At 38.9% G+C, this 24659-nt stretch overlaps 1 protein-coding gene across 1 annotated transcript in view; it reads left to right on the plus strand.

The window, feature by feature from the left end:
• Positions 1-61: 61 nt before the first annotated feature.
• LOC140925890 (uncharacterized) overlaps positions 62-24659 on the plus strand; it is a 68369-nt gene continuing 43771 nt past the window's right edge. The window contains exons 1-18 of the mRNA XM_073375731.1: positions 62-448; positions 7322-7404; positions 7866-7949; positions 8402-8641; positions 10100-10219; positions 10832-10973; positions 11575-11795; positions 12363-12479; positions 14380-14675; positions 16382-16531; positions 17005-17106; positions 17254-17424; positions 18582-18692; positions 19098-19260; positions 19804-19965; positions 20677-20744; positions 21356-21562; positions 22238-24589. Coding sequence (XP_073231832.1) covers positions 219-448; positions 7322-7404; positions 7866-7949; positions 8402-8641; positions 10100-10219; positions 10832-10973; positions 11575-11795; positions 12363-12479; positions 14380-14675; positions 16382-16531; positions 17005-17106; positions 17254-17424; positions 18582-18692; positions 19098-19260; positions 19804-19965; positions 20677-20744; positions 21356-21562; positions 22238-24589 — 5019 coding nt within the window. The 5' untranslated portion in view covers positions 62-218. The remainder of the gene's footprint in view (positions 449-7321; positions 7405-7865; positions 7950-8401; positions 8642-10099; positions 10220-10831; positions 10974-11574; positions 11796-12362; positions 12480-14379; positions 14676-16381; positions 16532-17004; positions 17107-17253; positions 17425-18581; positions 18693-19097; positions 19261-19803; positions 19966-20676; positions 20745-21355; positions 21563-22237; positions 24590-24659) is intronic.

Consider the following 24659-nt stretch of genomic DNA (forward strand, 5'->3'; position numbering starts at 1 on the left):
CAAGATCAAAAACTGATCAGCGGCTGATCAGCCTCGGTTTCAAACTTACTTGAACAAAAACATGGCGGTTTGGCGCGAAGATGAATTCATATCTTCGTTTTTCCAAAACACCTCATCGCTATTTTAGATCGCTTTGTGGTAAACATCAACGCTCATAGCCAACATCATTAAGTGGATTTTTCAAATATGAATTCTGAGGTCAAAGAGAGCTCAAAGTAATGGCTATGGATTTGAACTTTTCTCAAGAGTCGTTCGCGTTCAGTGACATCGCTCCTCCATCTCATGTCAGTGGCCTCGAGTCGTTCTCGGATTTTGATGCCAGCGAGTGCAGCGAGACTTCTTTCGCTGAAATAGCCGTTAAAAAAGATGGTGAAGCTAAAGATGGAACTGCTTCTACTGAGACGGGAATATCTCAACCCGTTAGTTCATTGGAAAAAGCTGACGACGGGTGAGCTGTTGTAATAGCTATGGTCGATTTCCATTGTTTTCAACTACGCTTTAAAAGCTTTTTGTTGGTTTACTTATACCAGAACTAAGCAACAACATGGAAACGTAAAAAGATTTAATTGTCCACCGAAGTAATTTAATTTTCTTTAAACAATATAAATGTTTGAGTTAATTTTAACTATCCTGATTCTCTTTGATCTATAATTGATAACTCATGCAATTAGAACATACACTTAATTTTAGTGTTGAAATTAGGGTCAACAGATCGATTTATGCGGAAGTAATAAGTCACTTAGAACAAACTTATTGAACTGTTTATTGCTCCGAATTAACTCTTAAGTCATCAGTTGGTAAAGTTTATGGCCATTACACTTTTTGTATTTTATATTTATTTTATTTATTAAAGTTTTCTCCAATACAGTAAGAAAAAGCATAAACATATACACCGAAAAAATTAGTTTAGGAGGAGAGGGAAGCATCCAAAAGCGCACTAGACACGATACGTGGGATGCTCCCCAGAAAAACTCTTGTTCATGTTAATTAGCAACAAAAGTTCGCACTCATCAATTGTCTTGTCCATACAGGTGATTTCCAGTGAGGTGTTTGCGGATAATACAATGTTTATACATGCAATGTGTTAGAGCTGTAACTAGCAGCCAATATTCACAGTGGTCTTCACACAATTTTTTCATGTTTCATTTTGTTTAAGCAGAGGAACTGTTGTTATTGTTGGAATGTATGATAATACAACGTAACTTTACAGTTAAGGCTCAGTCAATTCCCAGCATCCCCCAGTCACTTGTCCTGCTTTTTTTCATACTGAATTCTCATCTTCCCAAACTTCATACTTTGCCAAATAAATGGGTAAGTTAACACTCTTGGGATGTGTAAAAAGGTGTCTGTAACTGGAGCTGGCTGCTTACAGGAACAAAAAAATACAAAGTTTGTAGAGGACTTGAGAAAAACATGGTTTTGTAAAGGCAGATTTAGATGGTACGATTTTTGCGTACGACTATTGTGGGTGACTAGCATGTGTTTTTGTAATATCTACTATGCAAGTGATATAGGTACTGAATGCGTGCGAATTTACATAGGCTACCACATCCCTCACAACATTACATAGTGTGTTACTCAAGCAATGTGTGAAATAACAACAAACAAAATAAGGTTTCACTGCTTTAAGGCGATGTCTCTCATTACGTTAGCACATAGTCTTCTTAGTAAGAGGGTTTCCTTCTGGTTTTCTGGGGTCTGCATGATTCTGGGTCAGCTTTGGTCTGTCTTTTGCTCGATCGTATGTGGGACATTTCCTGTCTCTGTTTAATTTTGCTGTCGGTTCTGCTCCTCTGACTGTTCTTTTCTCTTGTTCCCCTCTCCCATTGCTGGAATTAATGGTTTCTCAACATAACTTGGAAATGAAGTAAACTTCTCCTGGCCTGGGTCAGCTGTTGTGTTTGATTCTCCTGCTTCAGTGATCCCTCAGTCATCTGTGGTGTTGATAACTGCATTTACAAGTTTGAAGTGGCGGATATCATTCTGTGCTGATTGCTCTTTCATCAGTAGCTTGTCTGGTTGTGATTTAGGATCTACTTATCTTATGTACAGTGTAGAAATTATACCGGGTTCAATTCATATGGCGTACTTCATTTGTTTCTTTTCTCTTGCTTGACCAACACTTAGTCACCTAGCAGAAGTCTTCCTTGTCCTGTGTTTCTGCCTTCTCTGTCCTGTTTCATTTTCTGTTTGTACACTACATAATTATACAGTATTTCATCCATGATGTCGTCCTTCTCAGATTTCTGCACTTTTGGCTGAATATGATCCAACTTGGTCCTTATGGTTGCTCCTCTCATTGCTTCATTAGGGGTGATTCCCGTGGCTGGATGTGTGGTTGACTGGTATGCCGTCAGCATTTCCTGTAGCGTATTCTATCTCTGTAGGAGGTCTTTTCCTTGCAGGTTTGCGATCTGTTCCATCTTGTTTAGCATTTGCATGAATCGCTCAACTTCTCTATTTGCTCTAGGGTGGAGTGGCGTAATCTTGTGGTGTTCAAATCCTTCATCAAGAGCAAATTCTTGGAAATCTTTTGAACAAAATGGTGATCCATTGTCGCTCTATACAATCTTTGGAGTTCCATAGGTTCCGAATATACGCTTCAGTCTCTCCTTGTTGACTTTGAAATTGGTTGAGCGTACTGCCTCTACTACTGGGTATCGGGTTCTTTTGTCAATAAGTACAAGGTTGTAGTGGCCATCTGGTCCACCATGGTTGGCTGGGGATGTTTGTCACCTTAATGGGTTCTTCTCTCTTCTCCTTTTTAGCTACTTGACATTTGTAGCACTGGTTGATGGCTGTATCAATCATACTGTTCATCGAAGGGAACCATTATTTCTCTCTCAATAGTTGTTTGGTCTTGGTCTTACCCAAGTGTCAAAGGTTGTGTCCTATAGCTAGCTTCCTAAGTCCTATATGTTGTTCTCTGAAAATTAGTCCTTCTGTGATTGACAACTCTTGCTTCACTTGAAGGTATGGTTCCAGGGCTGCATCCCTTGATTGCTTGTACTTTGTCTGGTGACGGTTTCAGTTCCTCCTTGATGAAGACATGTCCAAAGAACTCAATCTGTTCTTTCCAGAATTGACATTTTTCTTTGTTAAAAAATTAATGTTACTCCATGATATCTTGCTCGCTGAAAGACAGTCTTCAGTACCTCTTTGTGTTCTGCTTCATCTCTTCCTCCAAGGAGTATTTCATCTCTTTAGTTCAGGCAGTGGGGTATGTCTCTGAAGGCTCTGAACATTGCTTCATTTAAAACATCTTGTGAAGATTTAGCTCCAAATACTAGTCTCTTTGGTCTGTAATTTCCCCACAGTGTGCTGAATGTTGCTACATGTTTTGTGGCAGGGTCTAGTGTCAATTGGTGATAGCCTTGTCTTAAGTCCAATTTCGTGAAGATCTTGTAGTCAAGCAAGCGGTAGATAAAATCTTCGACTCTTGGTGACTGGACACATCTACTTCGTTTCGTGGCTTCATTGGGTACTCGCATGTCAGTGCTTGCTCTGATCATCTGAGATTCTGATTCTGCATTGTTGATATCAGCATACTTGGGATTTGGCTGCTCAACTAGGGATAAGCACCATGTAATGGTTTCTCTGCCTGGGACTTTCTCAAATATGTTTTCTTTTACTCCCTGCTCAGGCCATTCTTTGAGAGGTTTTTGCAGATGATTTGGGACTGGGCACGGTTTCCTGGCTACTGGAATAGCTTCTGGATCTGTCTCTAGCTTGAGTTCTATCTCTTTGCCTGTACTCTTGTCTCAGAAGCATCCTATCCCTTGGAACTTATCATTGTATTCACTGAGTAACACGTCAATGTCATCTGGTAGCTTCACTGACTTGATTCTAAGCTCATTGGTGCATGTATCTTTAAGTGTTCCATTGGGATCAATCTTGATCATTGCCAGTTCAATTAGGTATTCTTGCTTAGGAGTGGAGGAGAGTCCATTTTCCCCTCAATCACTAAGCACTTGGTTCTGGCTCCTTGATTCTTGTTTCGAATTGTTGTATGAAATTCACCTTTAACTACACCTGTATACTACCAGATCAGTTTGGAGCTCGTCTTCAATGTTTCTTTGCTTGGATCTAGTTCTCTGATTTCCTTTGATCTGTGTTTTGGGGCTCTTAATTGGTACTCGTCCATTATGTTCACACTTGCTCCACTGTCAGGTTCTACATGCGTGTCAGTGTCTCCTATTTTGATAAAAACAGAGTCCTGAGTTCTACCTGATCTCATTTTCTTTGCTTGACAGAAGATGTGTCGTGCTGTCTGTTGAAGGTATTCGCAATCTGATTTGCTGCTTGTGTCAGTGTCTGCCTTGGTTGTTTTCTTGACATTTTTTTTTTATGACTCTTTGTCTTTCTCTTGTCTCTTGTCTGATCGTGCTGTGTAGTTTATGATACTTTCTCCTAGTTCTTGCTGTCGGTTGCTGAACGTGTATCTCGCATGCTGTTTGTTTTTATTCAGTAAGAAGTGGTTGTTGAGTTTCCTGATTAATTTCTTGAAGTTGTTGTCGTCATCAACAGGAGCAGTATCTGGAAGGTTTCAGGCGAGTTTCTTGATTTCTTGTCTGCCATCGATTTGAGCTCACTTACTTTGTCTTTCACTGTCTTGATTTCAAAATATTTTGTTTCTTCTTCAAAGTCGAGCTATTTTAGCTACTCTCGGCCAGTCTCTAAGGGGTTCTCTGGAATCTTGAATGAGTTTATTCTAAGTGATTTTCTGAAAGTTGAGACTTGAATTTCTGCTTATGTTGCTGGATCCTTCGTTTGGTATAATTGTATTTTCTAACACGAGGTCTGTACAATGTCCAGTGCTCTTGATAATTAATTTCTTCTTTCTTGTTCCCTTCTAATCTCGCTAGTATTCTCTCCGTTGGCTTCCTCTTCCCTTTTGCTTTTGATTTTCTTCGATCTTCTTTTGATATTTCTCTTCTTTCAGCATTTATTAGTCTTCCTTATCGCCAGTGTAATATCCACTATGCACACACCGCCATGATAGTTGTAACAACTTTTAATGGTAAACATCATGTGATATTCAGGTACAGAATGTGTGCAAAGTTACACAGAATACCACAGTCTTGACTTCATGTCAGATCGTGCCATGTAAATTAGACCCATGACATTCTCATGACACATTGTGGATATTGTATAGTGAAAACTGTGTGCACGTGGATGGTCGAAAATCATGACATATGCAAGTTGTGCACATTAGTCATAAGCAAAAATCACACCATCTAAATCAGCCTTAAAGGTGGTCTTAAGTAGAGCTGGCTGTTTACGAGAGTGTCTGTCCGGAGGGTTTCGAGTGTAGTTTTTTGTAGTTATTGTGGTTCTGAATAGTATTTTGAGTGGTAGTATGGAAATTTGACATTATTATTTTTGTCAATGAAAAAAGTTTCCACCCTAGACATGTTAAATGACAAATGCCCCACTGTGGGAATACATATTGGTATACGACTCAAAACAATACCCAGGGGGAAGGGAAAGGTATACTGTACATTATTTTCTATAAGGACTGCATTTAATGTAGAGGTATTGCACTGGCAAACGTTTTGGCAACAGTGTGGAAAAAAGACACTCCTGCAAGGCTGTGCTCCAAGACAAATTCTAGGGGGCCTAATGCTCTGAACGTGTGAAGTCCAGGGTACCCAACATTTGAGTTCTACATGTATGCAAAAGCAAAGATTTCCTAGTCGCCTAAGAGCAAAATTTAAGCTCCACGGGGCCTCCGGGAACTGCTAGAGCACATCCCTGTTCCTGCTAAGTTGACATTTTATACTTTTACAAGGCTGTGCTCTAACGGCGCCCGGTCGCCTGAGGCGACTAACATTTAGCTTCGGGCGACTGAAAAAACGGTCCCAGTCGCCCGGCCGGGCACTCTTGCTTCTGGTGCAGTGTTCAGTTAAGTGGGCAGAAAAATTTAACATACTAGTGTTGGCTTGTTGAGTCGGAGTTTACTAAACCCTACAGAAAATGTTTTTACTAATGTTGTACGAAAGAAACGGGCGCGCGTCGATGTTCAAAGGTCGTTCTGCATGATTTCACATGTAACATAATCCATCACTTTGAACGTGACAAGCGGCATGGATTTCGATTTGTACCGCTTCTTAAAATAGTTTTAAAATTTTTTGTTTGAGATAGAATGGTTCATTAGGTACAGTTTTTAGGAGAAACTGTCAATACTTTTCTGACAGATGTAGAGCGCGGATGGCGACGCGGAGTAATTTATTTTTATGTAAAACGGAAATTGCCGTATTGAGCAGTATGCGAATGTAATGTTTTTACGGTTTTTGGCTGCTGTGTCTGCTTGGCTAAAACATAACTTATGATTGTTTTCTTTCCTTTACACAAGATAGCGAAGTATAAAAAGAAAAGATATGATGGTTCTGATCGTTTTTATTGTTGTTTTAGAAACAGGGCAGTTCCACGTTGTCTTGGTATTTTACGTATCGATAACTAAATTCGCATGCAGGCATATATAGGCTAAATTTAGCGGCCAAAAAAAAAACACGGAAAGAAGAGCTGGTTTACGCTTCGACCGTATCCACAAAAAGCTCAATTATCGTAAAAGATTCACTGATAATATAGAAAAGGAAATTAAAGATGACTTATTTTTTATTGAAACAATAGGTTTGGGGCCGCGGCGGTTTCACTGTTTCACGGAATTTTTCACGGGAACTTGAGTTTGATCTGCCCCGTATAAAACTCTGTCACATTATATTTCATGCCGCATTGATTCACCTTTTGAAAATTTATTTTTTAGTTTAGTGTTACTGATAAAAAGCACAGTTTTCCTTGACCCAAAGATCTTAATGAAGTTTACATAAACCTGCTGAATTTTTTTACTTTTCCCTCTTTAAGACCTAAACAATTCGGCGGCATTGCTCATGTTTCTGGTTTTAAATCTGAATGGCACGAAAACTTTGATGGGTTTCATAAGACAACATGCGGGTTTTGGTCGAATCCAAAAGCTAAAATTACTGAGTTTGGTGATCAGCAGGCCAGTAAGATTCGTGTGCGTAAAAAATACTTGGTCATCAGATGTACTCGGGCGACCAACTTGAGAGGCCTGGGCACCCAAGCTGGAATGCTTGGGAGCCCGAAGGGCTCCCCGAAAATTTTATTCGGGCGACCAACTTTGAGGTCTGGGCGCCTTAACTAAAATGCTTGGGAGCCCGAACCCTGAAATTTTCCTTAGAGCACAGCCTTGTTTTATCAAACTTTTTCCATAATATCATCAAGTCTGTGCTCCTCGAAACATGTATTTCCATTGTACACTTTACATATTACTTTAAATATCATTCTTGGTTGTTTACAGAAGGTTTTCTTTGGGACTAGAGGGTCTGAATGCTAACAACATCAATGAGTTCTTTGAAGCCATACAAAATGCCGAGTCACTAGGTAAGGAAAACAAACTCAGAATAGTGAGACGTAAAGTAACCGTGAAATTTAAATACACATATTACTAGAAACTAAAAAAGTCAAGTAGATAAATAAATACTTTATGATTGTCTCCCCTTATGGGAATGGCAGGGATAATGGAACAGATAATAATTCAAATGGAACATAAGGTGGTTAAGAATCCCAATTAGGGTAGTTTCTTGTTTCTGGATGGGTGTGGTCACCAAATGATATCATAATACAAAAGACAATGAATAATACCCACGCCACAAAAAATTTACGTGTATAGCTAAACAACAATAACTTGCATAACACCATGAATGTTCACCAACATTATGCGAAGTAGGGTTAAACCAACTGTACATGTATCAACTATTGAACAGTGTGTCTTGTACAAGTTGAAATTAATTAATTGTTGGAAAATATGAACGTAATGACGATTAATTGTTCTTGTTTCTTAGGAATGATATCATCTAGTAATAGTGGCAAGAGTTTAACTGCAGATGAGAGTTCACTTGGTATTTTACAGTTGGATGGTCTTCCAGGTAAAATGAGTTTTGCACGAGAACAAAATCATCATCTGAAAAAATTGGCTTGTACATGTAGTTGGTCCTGAGTGCTCAAGAATTTCACCCAGTATTTATTTTGGGTAAAATAGGTTTTGCACAATGACAAAAATAATGATCACCTGAAAAAAAAAAGGGTTTTGTTTGTAGTTGGTCCTGAGTACTCAAAAACATTACCTGGTATTTATTTTGTTATGGGGAAAAGACTCCCTTTAAAGACATAGTGATGCTACAAATTGATTGCAATTTCAGTTGGCATGGCAACCAAGTGGTCACAGCTTGGAGCATTGCAACTGTTTTGAAGATGTATGTTTGTGATCAGTTACATAATGAGGGTCCATTCTCTTATAGAAATCTATATTTAGATCATTGCGGAATTGCCGCTGTTACATTTTCTCTAACCAAAAAGGTATTTTTCCTCCTCACATTAGAATTTGGTGACAATCTTAGTTCTGATGCTTTACAACAAGTTTCCCTACCTCAGGACCGAACTTTAGTTGGTGATGATGATGATGAAGAGGATGACGTTGTGATAAATCACAGTGAAATCACCAGGAACCCTCAAGGGGATGACATTCCTTTCACAAGTGATGGTGGTGATGCTGGAAAATTTACCCCACCTGTCAACAGGGATACCCTGGTGCAGTTTGAGGAAGAGAGACCAGATACAGGTATCCATGAACATTTTTTACTATGTAAACTGATAGAGTTCTAAAGTGTGACAGCACAAAAAATTAAATTTGTGAAATTATGGGATTTGTCAAGATACATGTATTGAACATCCCAGATGCCAACTTGCCAAAAACTAGCATTGTGGATCTAAACGTTTAGACCCAAGTCAAATTTTAAAGGATTTGTATGGAGTCATCTGACCATAACTAGGCTTAAAAATATCTCAAGGGCAAGTTGCCGTGAAATGCTAGTTTTTGGCAAGACGGCTCCTTGGGCGTCGTTCTTTCAGAATATCTTGACAAATCCCATAATTTCACAAATTTAATTTTCATGATGTCATCACTTTAGAACTCTATTATTTAGATGAGATTTTCAACTGACCTCATAATTACAGTCATGTGGAACTGCCTGGTTCACCTCCCATGAGCAACCACCGATCCAAAGTACCAAAATTTTCCCATGCAAAGCCCATAGAACCTCTTGTAAATGAGCACTTCTGAGCGACCGCAAGTGACCAGTTTTTGGCCTGACAGTTTCATAGTTTTCTATTACTTTTAACCTCTTGAAAGCAGTGTGGCCTCTTTGTTCACTGTATGTGAGTACCGTTTGCTACACCACTCAAAGCCTATACAAAGAACTTGAATATTGCTTGCAATTCTTGCATTTGTGTAGAGAGAAGTCGTGACGTCACGTTGCCACGGTAGCAAAATTTTTGATAACAACAAACCGAAAATGTCACTTGAAAAGTAATTTCGCACAGATTCAAACTTTATTGATCTTACTCAATTTTATTTAATTTGGGAAATGTTGGCGAAATTTTCTCAGGTTGAATCCAAAAGGACCGTATCTGAGTTTAGAAGAGGAAAAAGACAGCTTTTGTTTTGCATTCACCTACTCCATAAAGCGAGTGTGTGAAATTAGGAAGTTTCATGTTGCAGGGGTGCAACAAAGGCAAAGAAATGTACAAAAGAACGTGATGCACTGGCAAATTTATTGTTTTGTCAATAAAAACCTTTTACTTTTTTGCCGTTCTCCTTTTGTCGCCGTTGTCATTGTTTGTGTGGTCATCCAGCATTAGTGCTACCATGGTGACGTGACATCATACTTCTCTCTATTGTTTAATGTCTTTACTGTTACAGAAACAATTTTCATGTAAATTTGGGCAAAACTGCTGCCAAAGAATGCGAAACGTCTATTTCTAAGTTCTAGTTGCAGCCGGTCTCTCAAAAACACATTTGCTGAAGCTCCTTAATATCTTGCCCAAGAACACAACACAGCGACCCCCAGCCAGGGCTAAATGAAGGCTTCTTCACCTGGAGTCCAAAGCACTAACATGTAGTATTTGGCCACTACACCTCCCATGGTGATTTAATGTTTTACATTTTCACTGCTTTATATGCAACTTGTAACAGTAAAGGTCCTCTTCACAGAGTTTAAATTCTATTTTTCACTTTCAGGCCAAGATCCTGACACTTTTTTCAGTTCCCACAACAAACAAGTGCAAAATACAAATGATGCTGTTACTGCTAATGAACCCAACAATGAGGAGGAGCCTTTACGTCATAGCTATGGACAAGGTAATTTCTTAACCCTTTAAACCTTAAGATCAAAATTTGAATTCTCATTTGTTGCCCCTATTCATTTCCTACAGAAGTAGTCGGGAGATGTTGCTAAAAATCAAGCAATCATTTTTTCTGAATTTGGAGTAAAGATTCAGCTTGGAATGGCTACCAGTGGTGTGTGAGAAACGCAATCATTGTCAACCCATCCTTAAAGCTTGATGTGCTTCAAGCAACTTGACCTAGACTAAAAATACCCAGGGCTGGAGAGCTGAACTCAAGACTCACAGGAAACAAGTCTACATACATGTAGTGGTCAGAGAGAGTAATAAGAGTTTAATTAGCAAGAGTTTCAGTTCTAGATATGTAAAATGTAGACATTCAAGTTAGTGCAGAACCTGCTCACTTAAACCCTCAAATGCATGCTTATACATGCAGTAGCCAAGGGAAAACCCCTGGCCCCCAGCTCTTGGTGACAACCCCAGGGGCACTGTCAAAAGTAATTTTTCCAGGACCTCCAGCCCTTTGATTAGTTCCCCTCTCCCCCCCTCCCCCCCCCCCCCCCCACTCTTGGTGTAGGTCCCCATCTTCTGTACTTGAGCTGCCGTGACTTTATTGTGTGATTTGCAGAAGAGCTGGATATGATGTTACAGGGAAGATCAGGCAGTGGTGATGGTGGGGAGTTGATTGACAGAGTGTCTTTAACCTCAAGCATCAGCTTTATCCAATCACAAACTTTCCCTGAAAGCATCTTTAGTCAAAGCTTTAGCAGGTACCACTGTATGTCTTCATGTTTGTACAGCAGAGACTGACTCATCATTGAATAAACCTGGGTACATGTACACTGTAGGGCTGACAAAGGGCTTGTTACTTTGGTGATAAGGATCAATGGGAAAGGGTGTCTTCTGGTCCCATGTCATTTTTTAAACCAGGGAATTCACTTTCATTGTTTTTGAGCTGTCATGCAGGTATCACTGTAATGCTGGTTTTTTAATCCATTCACAGTCCCAGGAGTCTCAATTTGAAACTTAAAAAATTCTTAACACAAGAGTAAATTCTAGTACACAGCTGTATACACTGTACCAGCAGTACAATGTATATGTATCTTTTGATTTTAATGCTGAAGAGGATGTTTTATTTGAACTTGGTCATGCTGTAGAATTTCATTTTAGATTGGAATCTATTATGATACCTTTTCAAAATACTTCTGCAGCACTGTAAGTGGTTTTATATGAATCCATGATCATGTTTTAAGATTCTCACCCCGCTCAAATGTTAGAACTTCATCGCTATGTCTCCAAATAATGACTCTTCTAGCTATAGAGCTGATATGGTTTCAAGAATTTATGGTTTGTTTTTACAATGTCTTGCAGCCGTGGCCTTGGAAGTGGAATGGACTCCCGCTCAGAAAGTGATGGCCAGGAAGACAATGATGACCACACAGTACCTCTGTTGCATGGTGCGAGTGACGGCAGCCATGGCAGCATGACAGGGCGTCCAGGACTTGAGGGAGCTAACTCTGATGCAGAGGATTTGCCAACCATGGGCAGAGTTCCTTTGGATGCAAGTGCGAGATTAGAAGCTCAAGGGCTTGGTGCGTGATTATATTAATTTTTTTGTGCGTTGAGTTGAAAATTTTAAAACAGGTACTGTACAGACAACCCATGATTGTAACAATCATAAGCACTTTGTTTAACTTTTACATGATGAAAATGTGGGAACTTTCCCTCCATGAAAAATAAAGAGAATGTGTATTGCATTTGTTGACCTAATAAATTATCATCATTAGGAATATCTGTGATATTATTTTCAAAGGCACTACTCTTTAATGTGTTAAAAAAAAATTCATGCCTTTCAATTTTGTTATACTCTGTAAAGTAATTTTGGACTGTAAAAAAAAGAGTTCAATAATCACAGCCATAAGGAGAATGAAGAATCTTTTATATATAATTTATATATATATATATATATATTTTTGTGAATTCTGCTTCTTTACAGACCATGTATATTTTGTTATTGTTACCTTTAAGTGTAGGATATTGGTTTGTCAAAATTGCCACCTACTTGAGAAAATATTATTGTTAATATTAACTTGAAAATACAACCAGCCTCCCTCTATCCTTGCCTGGTCCTAAAAAGACCGACTCTGCTTGTTCATCAGAATTGCGTCAGTCAGCAGAAGGTGTGGATGTTCTCCCTGATGTACTGGGAGATGGGGGAGGAGGTGGTGATGGCAGCAGTGGAAACAATAGTGATGCTGATGATGGGGGACCTGCTGGTATGTACACTGTTTAGTATTATGCACTGTGTAACGAAAGTAAGCTGCCTAATTTGGAGTTGTCATTGTCGCTGGGATGGGCACTAAGTGTCCGTCTTAGTAAAGTGTCCATCTTATAGAGAGTCAAATAAATGGAGTAAAAAAAAGGCAGGGATCCCCTCTAGTATAGGTGTCTAATTTACAGAGGTGTCAGTTGAGAGAGAGTCGACTGTTTTCACAAGCAATAATCTGGGCATTGAAATCAAAAATACTTATTTGGACCTTGGGTTAGGGTATGGCCTATTGGCCATTTTGAGGGACAAATTGTGGCCCAGTTTTCCTTGCAATGTTGTAGCAACCAAAAAAAGGGGTTTGCATCCCTCACAGCCCTGAAAATTTAGTCTTATACAGTACCTGCTATAAGACAAGACTTGTATCAATAACCCTATGATATTTAATAATTATCATGATGAGAGAAAGTAGACATCTTACAGATGGTTCTTGATCTGCCAGTTCAAATTGATGGACTATCTCTTCAGTTTATCTGCATAGATTATGGTGTACCTCAGGGGTCTGTATTAGGCCCACTGCTGTATCTCTTTTACATGGCCCCTCTAGGTCACTTGATACGAAGGCATATGAGTTAAAGACATTCCTTTTAAGCAAGCTCATGAACTGCGTAGGATTTAATATTATTATTAAGTCATATACTGTATATAATATGAACACGTACCTTAATTTAATAATCATTTTTAGTCTAGGACATTTTTATTTTTATAAATGGACTTTTACTTTTTAAAGCATTGTAAAGCACTTAGTGCTAACAGATTTGTGCAATATAAATATTAATTGTTATTATTTTAATATTATTTATGATAATTTTGTTTAATATAACAATTATAATATTGTTACCAATTTGAACTCTTAAATTATTTTCTCTGTGAAGCATGGAAGGAGCAACTTATCCTTTTCACTTTTTTCGCCGTCTATCTTGATTTTAACCAAGGTCAGATGGCTTTTGTGTTTAAAGGATTTGTTGAATGTGAGCGCTAACAATAAAACTTGTTATGGTTATAAATTTTTTCTTTTTACAGTAAAGTCTCTCTAGAGTAACAAATATGATTTTAGAAATACAGTAATAAAGGGGTGAGAGCAAAACAAAGACCTTAGGGTTGAGAAAATTTAAGATATTCTTGCTGGACGAGTAACTTTTAAATCTTACTCGTCCAATGGGCAAGGGTCCAGGCAAATCATCCACTAACTAAATCATTAACTAAGACAAGCAGGAAGTGGTCCTGGGCAAGCAAAATGCAAGAGCTTCTTGCCCAATGGACAAGCTTGAATTGAAGTTCTTTTAACCTAAATAAACTGCTGGATTCTCCTTACAGAACAAGTCTTATTTCCTTGTGAAACAAAGGGAGAATTTAAGATTGCTTTGGCCTTATTCCGTGCACCCTTCAAATACTATCGTAGCAGATAGTGTAGGTTTGGGTGTTTACAAAGAAGCCCATAAAACAACGAAAAACAAATGATTGATGTTATGTTCACTGTTGTTTAAGCTAAATTTTGAGATCAAGGGATAATGTACAATGTAGTTTTAAGCAGAAGAATCAATGTTTAATGTTAGGAGGTTGTGTCTGATGTGGCTTGAAGTCTGAAAATCTCAAAATGGAAGCCAATGGAATGGAAATTTCCAGATTCAATTTTTATACAAATCTTAAAACTGGGAAATTTAAGACAGCAATCCATTCCACAAAGGTTAATGGAACAAGGCAAAACGTTTAGAAAATATGGGTCTTCCTTGCCAGGGATTTTTTTTCTTTTAGAAACTTCGTGAAACCCGAAAAATGCAGTTCCATTAATTTTCATTTCAAACTTTGCTGGAAGTAACCTTTTAATAAAAAACTAAATCCTTTGACAGGGGCTGCATATGCATCTTCCAGTGCCAATGCACCGCCATCGTCGACATTCCCTGCAACTATTGCATCATTTGGATTCATCCATCAACCAAATACAGTGGGCAGCCATGACAGTGCAAGTTTGCCAGCTAGTGATGGACTGACAGCTGGGCGTGGCTGTCCTGTAGGTGATGCTGCTGCAGACAGGTCACCTACCTTATTACCAACCTCCCCAGAGCAACAGAATGAGCTCCAAGAAACAATGAGTACCCCTCATCCTTCACACTTCCAAGCTTCATCTACTCCTATGGTGAGACAGGTCAGTGAAACAATCTTGCTATGTGGGTTTTTAGTATGGAAAATGATTTTAGATTGCTTCAAAGCAGGATTAGCTCAGTCATTAGAGCGCTTGACTGCAGAGCGGGAGGTCACGGGTTCAATTCCTGAGCGCGGGCCAACACTCAGGGTCTTAAAATGACGGAGAAATGAAGGTAATGCCTTTGCCCTGCAAATGGCTAGACCTTCCTGTGGCTCCGATGACCAGTAGGAGACGTAAAAAGTAATGTCCACAGTTAGTACTTTCGTGCTAAATTCATTGACAATCAAATAAAGTGCTTTTTTTTGGAGAAAGTATGCAATTCATCAGTAAACTGGATCCCACTTACATGTTGGTGCATTACTGCAGTCAAATCTCCCCTTAACCAACTTCTTCTCCAGCAGAGAGACATCCTACATCAAACAGTTCTCGACTGGGTCCTAGACAACAACTGAAAACTTCAAAAGTATACAGTCTCGTTATTTGTTATATGGACACCTCTATGCCATAACTGTAGAAACTTGATGTCTCTGTGCCTGCCAACTTTCACACCCTTGGTGTGAAACTCACTCTTGTGGATCAAAAAATATTAATATTGAAGTTTTTTTTGTAAATACAGCTTTAATATTTGCATGCCAATTACAGTCAACTCTCACGTTGCGGACACCCCACTATAATGGAAACCCCGATAATACGGACAGCATCTAATTTCCTGGCAATACAAACATTTGACTGAAATAAACTCCCACTATTACGGACTCTCACAAATGAGGACACTAACTCAAGGTCCCTGCAGCAGGGTGCAAAGAAAGTCAGTTTTACAGCCTGTCATTCAGGCAAGCTGTAGCTAGCATGTACAAGTCATTTCAACTAGCCCCAAAACCCTTTTTGATTAGCAGGATTGATTATAATCCTTCTGTAATTTGAATTTCCCCCAAAAACAGCACTTGCCCGTTGGACAAGTTAAGAACAAAAATCACTAGCGTGATAGCAAACGCACTAGCCCCGGGCTATCGGACACAACTTTTTTTGCACGCTGCTACAGTGTCCGCAATAAAGGGAGTTGACTGTATTACTCATGCTTAGTGGAAAACACTTGAGTTTTGCAGCCTTCATAGGTACATTTTTTGAGATCTTGGACACTCTTTGGATTGGCCATGGAAATCTTTGGTTATGATCCCAATTGCAAACATAGAGTCCTAAAGCGTGATGTCAGAAAAAATTAAATTTGTGAAATTATGGGATTTGTCACAATATTATGAAAGAACAACATCCAACAGGCCTACTTGCCAAAAATTAGCATTCCAGGGCAATTTGTCATTTTCAGATAATAGTCCAGTTATGCTGTGATGATCCTTAATCTAAATTTGACTCAGTTCATAACATGAGAACTTTGTCAAATTCAGTTGGATTTATAAGGAGTCTTCAGAACAAAATGGGACAAGTGTCTCCAAGACAATTTGCCCCACAATGGTAGTGTTTTGTAGGTAGGCCTTTCAGATGTTGTTCTTTCAAAATATTCCAACAAATCCCAAAATTTCACAAATTTAATTATTATGACATCATCACTTTGGCCTCTATACTCTCAGTATAAGAAACCTGACTCCTTTGAATGAAAGTGTTGCCAGATGAATGCATCCCATTGATCTGTTAAAAGAAGCCTTCATTGATAATGTTCATGAAGGACTGACCTTGTGGTTTATGCATAGGAAAATAACAGCAGGGCCATCCATGATGAAACGTCTGCACTTGAGTCATATTATCTCACTGGATTCAATGCCACTGCACGCAATAGTTACATGCTTGCCAACACACCCCTCCCGCTATGGAGAGATGATGGCTCATTTCATATATCACAGGTTTGTACACTCCCCATGTTTTTAAGTTGAATGCATGTATGCTCACAGCAGTGTGTTAGTGATTTGACCCTGGCCCTTTTTTAGATGTTACTATCAAGATATTTTTTCTAGTGATTAAGCCCCCGTCAGTTGAAATGATGGCATGTATTTAAATACTCATTAAGTGAAGAACCTGTAAGGGCAGTTTTTAGTTTAGAACACGGCACTAAGTACTCCTCTAATGACCACCTCCTACAGCTGGGAAATCAGGCCGCCTCCTCTCTTAAGTAGCAGCTCTCTTGTTATTTAGTTCTGGTTATTTAGCCTATAGGAGGTTTGGTAGCATAAGGCATGGCATGATAGGTCTGAATTGAGGTTGTTCCTCTTTTAAATACTGTTGTATTCATAGGAGCCTTCTTGCTATTTACAGAGCTTCTTGGTAGTGTTAATCTTTCAAAATGTTTACTATCAATATTGTTATTGTCTGTTACAAGTTGCAAGGTAGCAGACCTGGTAACCCTCTCAGTGAAACCGAATCTTTGACCTTTGACCCCTCCAGTACTGACCTTGCTTTGGCATCACAAGGTGGAGATATGGTAAGGCTTTCTTGAAAACTTTGGAAATACAATATGCAGTTTCCTACATTGCTTTACGATAATTGCTAAGAATTTTGAGTTTTATTCCACGTCTTGTTATAAACAGACTTTTACTTTAAAACTGTGATTGTGTGTTTTTCTCTGTAGACAATGATTTCACGTGACACAGCTCTTGAAGCCCAAAATAATCAGTTTTCAAATCGAGGATCAGGCTCATCTACAGCTTTATCAAACCACAGTTCTGAGTTTTCAATCAAGTTTAGTAGTAGTACATTTATGAATGGAAGTACAGCAATTGATGAATCACAGTTATGGAAGGTACCCTACATATTGCCTACTAGTACAAGTCACCCCACCTCAGGGCACCCAATGACAGTTTTCTTTAAATTAACTGTTTGGGAAAGCAAATATTATATAGAATTTTCTATAGCTTCAGCATGGCGAAAATTTTTTAGATGACTTTCCATTCAGGTACAATTTTCGAAGCCTTCTAATAAATTCGCTACAATTTTCTGAAGATTAATTTCTCACATTTTACTCCCCACGTTTGGCAAATTTTCAATGAAAAGGGAAAACTAGAATTTTCGGATTCAAAACTGTGATGGAGAGAGGAGTAAGAAAAATTCTCACTTTTGTAAAACCTTTAATTGTATCTAAAGTTTTTTGGAAAATAATTCTGAAGCCCTTGTAATTTCCAAAACACTCAAGTTCCCCTAGGATGACCGAACAGATACAAATTTTATAGCACCTCTTGAAATGCATTTCTAGAGATCTTAAAGTACTCTGTATAGTCTAAAAAGGGTTTTCAACGTATTTAGGAGGAAATTGTCATTGGGTGCCACTGGTACCATACATTCAGACATTCTTAGGCCTGTGTCACGCATTCCTCTTGGAGAGGGGATACAAATTTGTGTCAATTCCAAAAACATCTGTGTGTTAGACTTATACAAGTGTTTTGTCATACAGCTTATAACTAAGTAGCAAAGGGGCATCTTGGAAGGGGTCATGTGATAAAACATAACCTTACAGAAGATGGTGGGTAATACATTGTAGGAGGTTGAAGACAATACATTATCCCTGAAAACTGTCTGCTTTTTGGATTCCTTGCTGGATTCTCTTGTATAGTGATAAACGTATTAAGACTACCTACACTGTAGTTTTGCTTGGTGAACTAGGGTCTTTCGGACTACAATTAACAATATCATGTCTTTGCCAAACTACAGCACATTGATCATCATCATCATCGTCATCATCGTCATCATCATCATCATCATCATCATCATTGTTGTAAAGCCCAATTAAACCATTACATTTTCCTTCCATTTTGTTTGTCTGTTGTGTAAAATTCCATATCTTTTGAACCTCTGTCAAAAATTTGTGTTTGATTATTGACAAGACCCTGTTGTTTTAAGTCTGTTCTCTAGTCTTCAAACAATTGTATTAACCATTCATTCTGTTTTTAATAACATTTCCAGTCCACTCCTCGTGATGATGGTGAGGCAGCAATGAGGACAACACCAGGAGTTTTGTTCCAAGGACATCAGCGACCATCCACAGTTACTGGACAAGCAGCTGACCAGAATCAGGTACATGTACTAAACAAAATAGACTAGCTTGTCTTTAAGATTAGGGATTATCAAAGGTACAATTGTATGAATTGCTTTAGTATTTTTCCAAACAAGTAAACAAAGTTATCTTGAGTCATGACAGCAGACATTCTTTTGTCCTCAGTCACTCTACCAATAAAACAGAACGAGCATAAAAAATAATGTCAAATACATGTGAAATGTAAAGGTCTGATATTCTTATCAGAGCTCATTAAAGCAGTAGCCTTTTCAGTTATTTGTAAGCAAGAAATTGTAAAAATGCCATTGAATTCAAAACGTAGACAAGTTTTTGCAACAAACGTCATCGTCATTATCATTGTTGTTGTTGTTATCTTTGTTGAGATTGAGGAGTTAGATACTTAGTTGGGCTAAGTTTGGTTTAAGTGCTTTTGGGAATTTTCCATAGCCTTTCTTTTCATCAATATTCGTGTCTTACAAACAATGGAAACTAATTTCTTCACCTATACAATTTATCAACTGCTATTTCAGATTACGTCCACCTCATTGCAAAGGTCAAGCGATGGAGAACAGTCCACAGTATTAGGAGGTATACAATCAATTCTTATTTGACCTTAATTTTTATGAAAGTTTGTAATGCTTTCCCAGAGCCAAACGTAAGCAGCAAATATGGCTTTCAATGCATTATAGGGAACTCCCAAATGCTGGGGAATCCGTCAAGTGGCCAACATTTTTTTGAAAGGTCACATGACAGAACCTTAACCCCTCAAGGAGTCAATGGTGATAGCGCAAGTCAAGTGCCACAAGTTTTTGATGAAGGGAAGTCATCAGCATTTCCTTGGCCTGTGGAAGACAATGAACAAGAACCATTCAACGCTGAAGGTATGTGTTTTCCAACATATTTTTAATTTTTCTGAACTGAAAGTACTCACACCTTACCACATTCTTTCATTGAGATGACATAAAGTTTTTAACTACCCCGCTCTAGTTGCACGGGTGGAAATTCTACAGCTATTAATTATTCAGTTGATGCCAGAGGTAAATATGGTATTGCCCGCAGATCCAAATGTTTTTTTCTGATCTTCTTGTAAGTAGTACACAAACATCATATTTTTGTATCATTGTTCAAAAGGACCAAGACAAAATGCTTCCACAACATCATTTCAAGCCCCGTCTTTTGGCCAACCGTCGTGGCCATTTGGTGGTGATATTGTTCCTGGTGTGAATCCATTTGATGGGGAAAGTGCAAGCAACGTTTCCTGGATGATGCCTGACAGCGACTTTCAGCCTCAAGGTACACAAAATGGTCATTAAGTATTATAACATACCGGTAGCTAGAATTTTCACCTAATCAAATCCAATAGCACAAGCATGCTACATACATTGTATTCCCATTGAGCACGCTGATGACGTCAATAAACTATACCTGGAGTTGTTGTGAGCTTAGCAATCCTCCCAAGACGTCTCCCAAGAGCATCCATGGCTCAACAGTACACAATGAAGCGTTTACCATGTCTCTAGGTAAATTTAAGAGAAAACATTTGAATTTGTTAACCGATAGTAGGAAAAAGAAGTCAGTGTTGTGGTTGTTGTTGTTGCTGCTGTTGTCAGCTGTGTGAGCTGTGCGGGCTATGTTGTGTGCAGAGCATTCTATGCAAACTTGTTTCTTTCAAAAGTATTTTTTGGTGAATTAATTTCCGACACCTTAACATGAATTTTACAATCTTTTTGAGAGTTTCAACTCGAGTAAACTTTTTCCCTGTTTCAGGATAAAAACAACTGTGAGGTAAAAAAAATATAGTCACGTAGACAATGACGTGTACTGCTTTGAGTACGCGCTACAATAAGTATGTCGAGATGTTGAGCACTTGGGAAGTTTGGAGAGCACCCAAGAGGCTAAAGTTGCTCTTGGCTGCAACTTGAGCAACACTCACGCCTGTGTTAGTTCTGTCATGCATTGCAGTAACTTATTTATTTGACTTACCATAATTATCCCATTTTTCAGGAGATCCTCTTGCCATAATTGAAGCTGATGAGCAGGTTTTCAACAAGGAGCACGAGTTAGAGATCCCAGTAAGTTCACTTTATTCTTTCCTGTATTTGACAGTCACAATAATTTATTGTGTTCTGAGTTGTATTTTTAAACGAGATGGCTTTTTATTCTTGAATGCTCCTTTCATAGTTAAGACCCCTCGAGGTAACTTCACTGTGCATGGAAAAAATGCCTTCTTAAAGGCATAACCAGTAAATAAAGGGTTGGTTCCATAACATTATTAACAGGAGAAAACGTTGCTTGTACTTATTATTGTTACTCTTGATTACTGCTTGGTTGTTCCTTCTGATTCCACATAAATCTGTTAAATTGGCATTTCTAGGATTATTAGAGTACGTTTTCTGCTTAGTATAGTGGTCATTTCTGTGCTCTCCAGTGTGTTATGGTAGTCAGCTGAAACGCCTTCAAGAAATGTGAGATATATTTCTGGAGTAAGATATGTTAAGATTTGGGTAAAATGTGATCATGCGATGTCTGGCGTTAAGAAAAGGCAGATTCCACCTTTTCTCACAGTATCGAAATATTTCACTCATGCTGATAGAAGATGCTTATACAGCAGGATGTAGCACAAGTATTTATAGAAGCGACATTTTCAATGTACTTTTATCTCAACATCATTTCCACTTTTCAGTCCCAGACTCACATAAGTGATATCAGTAAGATCCATGACTGGACAATTCCAGACAGTCAATATATCACCAGGCCATCTCTGTTGAAAGTTGTTGGAGTCAATGATCCTGAGAATAAGGGTGAGGTGCGAATTTCCTTTGGTGCATTTTTGGCAGCAGGATCAGAAGAGCTTGGTTCTCTGTCAAGGACAAGCCCTGGCAGACCTAGGGTAAGAGCAAATGGCACCAAAACAATCAGTGTAAAGACACCCAATTAGAAACCATTAACTACATTCGTAGCAATTATTTGTCTGTGAGACTTGAGTATCGCTCAAAATACTGTTGAATCAGCACTGTCGAGTTTCTTACTGTATGCACTTTTTTCAAATGTAGTGTTTATACCTTCGGTTGAAGCTTTATTTGCTGTTGGGCAACACGGAGACGCTTTGCTATTATGGATGACAAGATAGAAATAAAAATTGATTATCCTATATTCCATGTTGAAATTAAGGACATATTGCCCTGTGATGACAATTTTTCAGTAATATAGATAAGAAATCTTTCTAGTTGTAGAGATTTTTCTTGAACTTTGACTTGAAGCCCTAGAATGGACCTGTGCATCAGCGATGTTCAGTCATATCCATAGTTATTGTGCAAGTCCTTCTTAGAATACCACCACATGTCTGCAATGCAGCCACAGGCAGTTGATGTGATGTCTTTTTATCCTGTCTTGTGTAGTTTGTTGTTCCAGATGATCCTCCGTCTGATTTTCCTTTTCGTCCTTGCCCACCTGCTCACTAACACGTTAGCAAGTAGTGAAAGAACTCTCAACTAGTCTGCAACCTTCTTGCATCATGAGAAGTAACATTTTTGTTTATTAATTTAATGCTTTCTTTATTTCTTAGCCACATTTTGGAGATGAGAAACCCATTCTGACGCCTTCTCCTAAAGGTGCATTTAAGCTGATTAGCGAACCCACAACTCCATCTGATCCATTCTTACCAGACAACCACTCACCTGATGACCTTATGAACAAACCTTCTGGGGATGGAAATACGCAAGAATCCTCACATAAGGCCATTTTTAGTCCAGATGAAACTTTCCAAAGACCACCATCCAAAGAACAGTGGAAAAGGAAGGACATGCTAGGGGAAGAGGCAACCAAGCCTTCCCCCTCGACAAACATGCTGTCATTTGAAATGCAAAAGATGAAATTGGACGAGCAGTTCAAAGTTGATGGTTCAGTCAAAAAAAGAAGTAGGAGTGCAAGCCAAACTAGCAGTAGCAGTACAGGTAGTATTCAGAGTGTTATAAAGAAAAGTGATGGAAAAGGTACTCAGTCTGGAAGAAGCATTGGCGGTAGTGATTCTAGAACTAAAGACAGAAAACGGTCTCACAGAAAAGAAAAACCTGAGCATCAAAATAACGCAAAGCTTGATGCTTCTTCAAGATCGAAAACAAACTCAGAGCAGACATTTGAAGAGTTGAGCATGTCGCTAGGTAAGATGTCCACCTTAAGAAGATCGTCTTGTGGAGATGCTAGCTACACTTCTTCACTAGAACAAATGACACAGTTTATTGCACAAGCAATAAATGAAGATCCTGAGGAAATAAGGAAGAAATTGGCTGCAGTTCAAAAGAATAAGACAAAGGTGAAGTCAAAGAAGAGAGAAGGCCCGCCTTCTGAGGATACGACAGAATCAACTCATTCTGAAAGGTCCGACTTTAACCCTTTGGCATCAAGTAGTCCACAACGTCAAATATCGCCAGAGAGAATGACATACAGTCAGGTAAATTTGAAGGGAAGTCAAGAACAGACGCTATCTGACTCACCAAATAGACTTTCAAGCTACGGAGTTGATGATAGTGTTTTTCCATCCGAGGCTGCTACTTCAATGGTACCTTTAAGTCTTAAAGAGCTTGGTTCCAAGGATGCTTCCTCCCAGCGGGAATCTATGCCTTCCCCTGAAACTCGAAGCTTTCATCACATTATTCCTCAATTTGGTGAGACATACACTGTGCGAAGAGCCAAGAAGCAAGCTGATCAACAACAGAATAGCCATATGATTGATCCCAGAAAGCACAGGACGCATGAAATTGAGGAGCGACTTAATCGTTCTCTGCCTCAAAACATGGAATCTTCTGTTACTGAGGATAACGTTCAACATCCTTTACCATCAGAACGCCATCTTTCCAACCATGAATTGTCAACATCTCATACTCATTTTTCACCTCTTGGGACATCCGATAGTGCTGTTGGAAGTATGACCACAGTTCTGACACAGGATGTTACAAACACTAGACATTCCTGGCCAGAAACTTCTCCACGCCATCACCAATTGCAAAAGGATTTTTCAAAAGTGGATCATGTTAGTGGAAAGACCAACTTATCTGAAGGTAAAACTAAAACGGATGTATCTATGAACTTTGCAGTTCCTCCAGATAACTTTGGAGCACCTGTTCAACTAGGCAATATAGTTGGAGGACTGCCATCCAATGCATTGATGCTTGGACATCACGCAGGAAATTTAGGAAACCATCAACTAGCTCAAACAGGTGTTCCACTTAGTTTTGCTCAAGGTATTGCACCATTTGACAACCCCAGTTCTGCAACGCATATCTATCCATCACATAATATAAATGGTCCTGTTGGAATAGCAGGCATGATGGGGCCGATGCTTGGTACAAAAACTTTTGGAATGCAGGTGCATGGCCCATTGTCAAGAACAGCACCCACAACATATGGCCCAGGGATGGTTCCTCTGGCCTCAGCCATGTATCCACCTCAAGGACTTGGTACCATGAATACTCTTCATGGTCATGTCCCATTTGTGCAAACTGTTTCAGCATCAATGGGACCAAAACCTTCAAGTCTAACACCAACTTATGTTCGGTCCCTTAATGTTGAAATTCCACAAAACTTCTCCAGTCAGCAAATTCCCTTGCATCTGCAAACCAATATGGCCAACATTTCAGAGTTGCCAACTTCATTTACACATCCAAGAGTCTCAACATCTATGCTGCACCAACATACACCACCACAACAGGTCCCTAATGGTCTTCTGCAAGTAAGACCAAATTTTTCTCAAGGAGCAGTGACAGCAGCAACTCAAGAAATTATTCCAGGAGAGATACAATTCCCACCATTTTGCTGTGTTGGTGTTTTGACTGAGTCAGTTATTCCATTGCATAACAGTAGCAGTCGGTGGATGCATTGTGAAATACACTTCATCTTGTCTACGGCGAATGGTGTGCAGGTAGGTAAATTGAGAAGCGTGTTTGTCAAAGATATTGAAAAACTGTATCATAAAGCGTTGATCTACAGTT

The sequence above is a fragment of the Porites lutea genome, chromosome 2 (genome assembly GCF_958299795.1).
Source record: "Porites lutea chromosome 2, jaPorLute2.1, whole genome shotgun sequence".
Lineage (NCBI taxonomy): Eukaryota > Metazoa > Cnidaria > Anthozoa > Scleractinia > Poritidae > Porites > Porites lutea.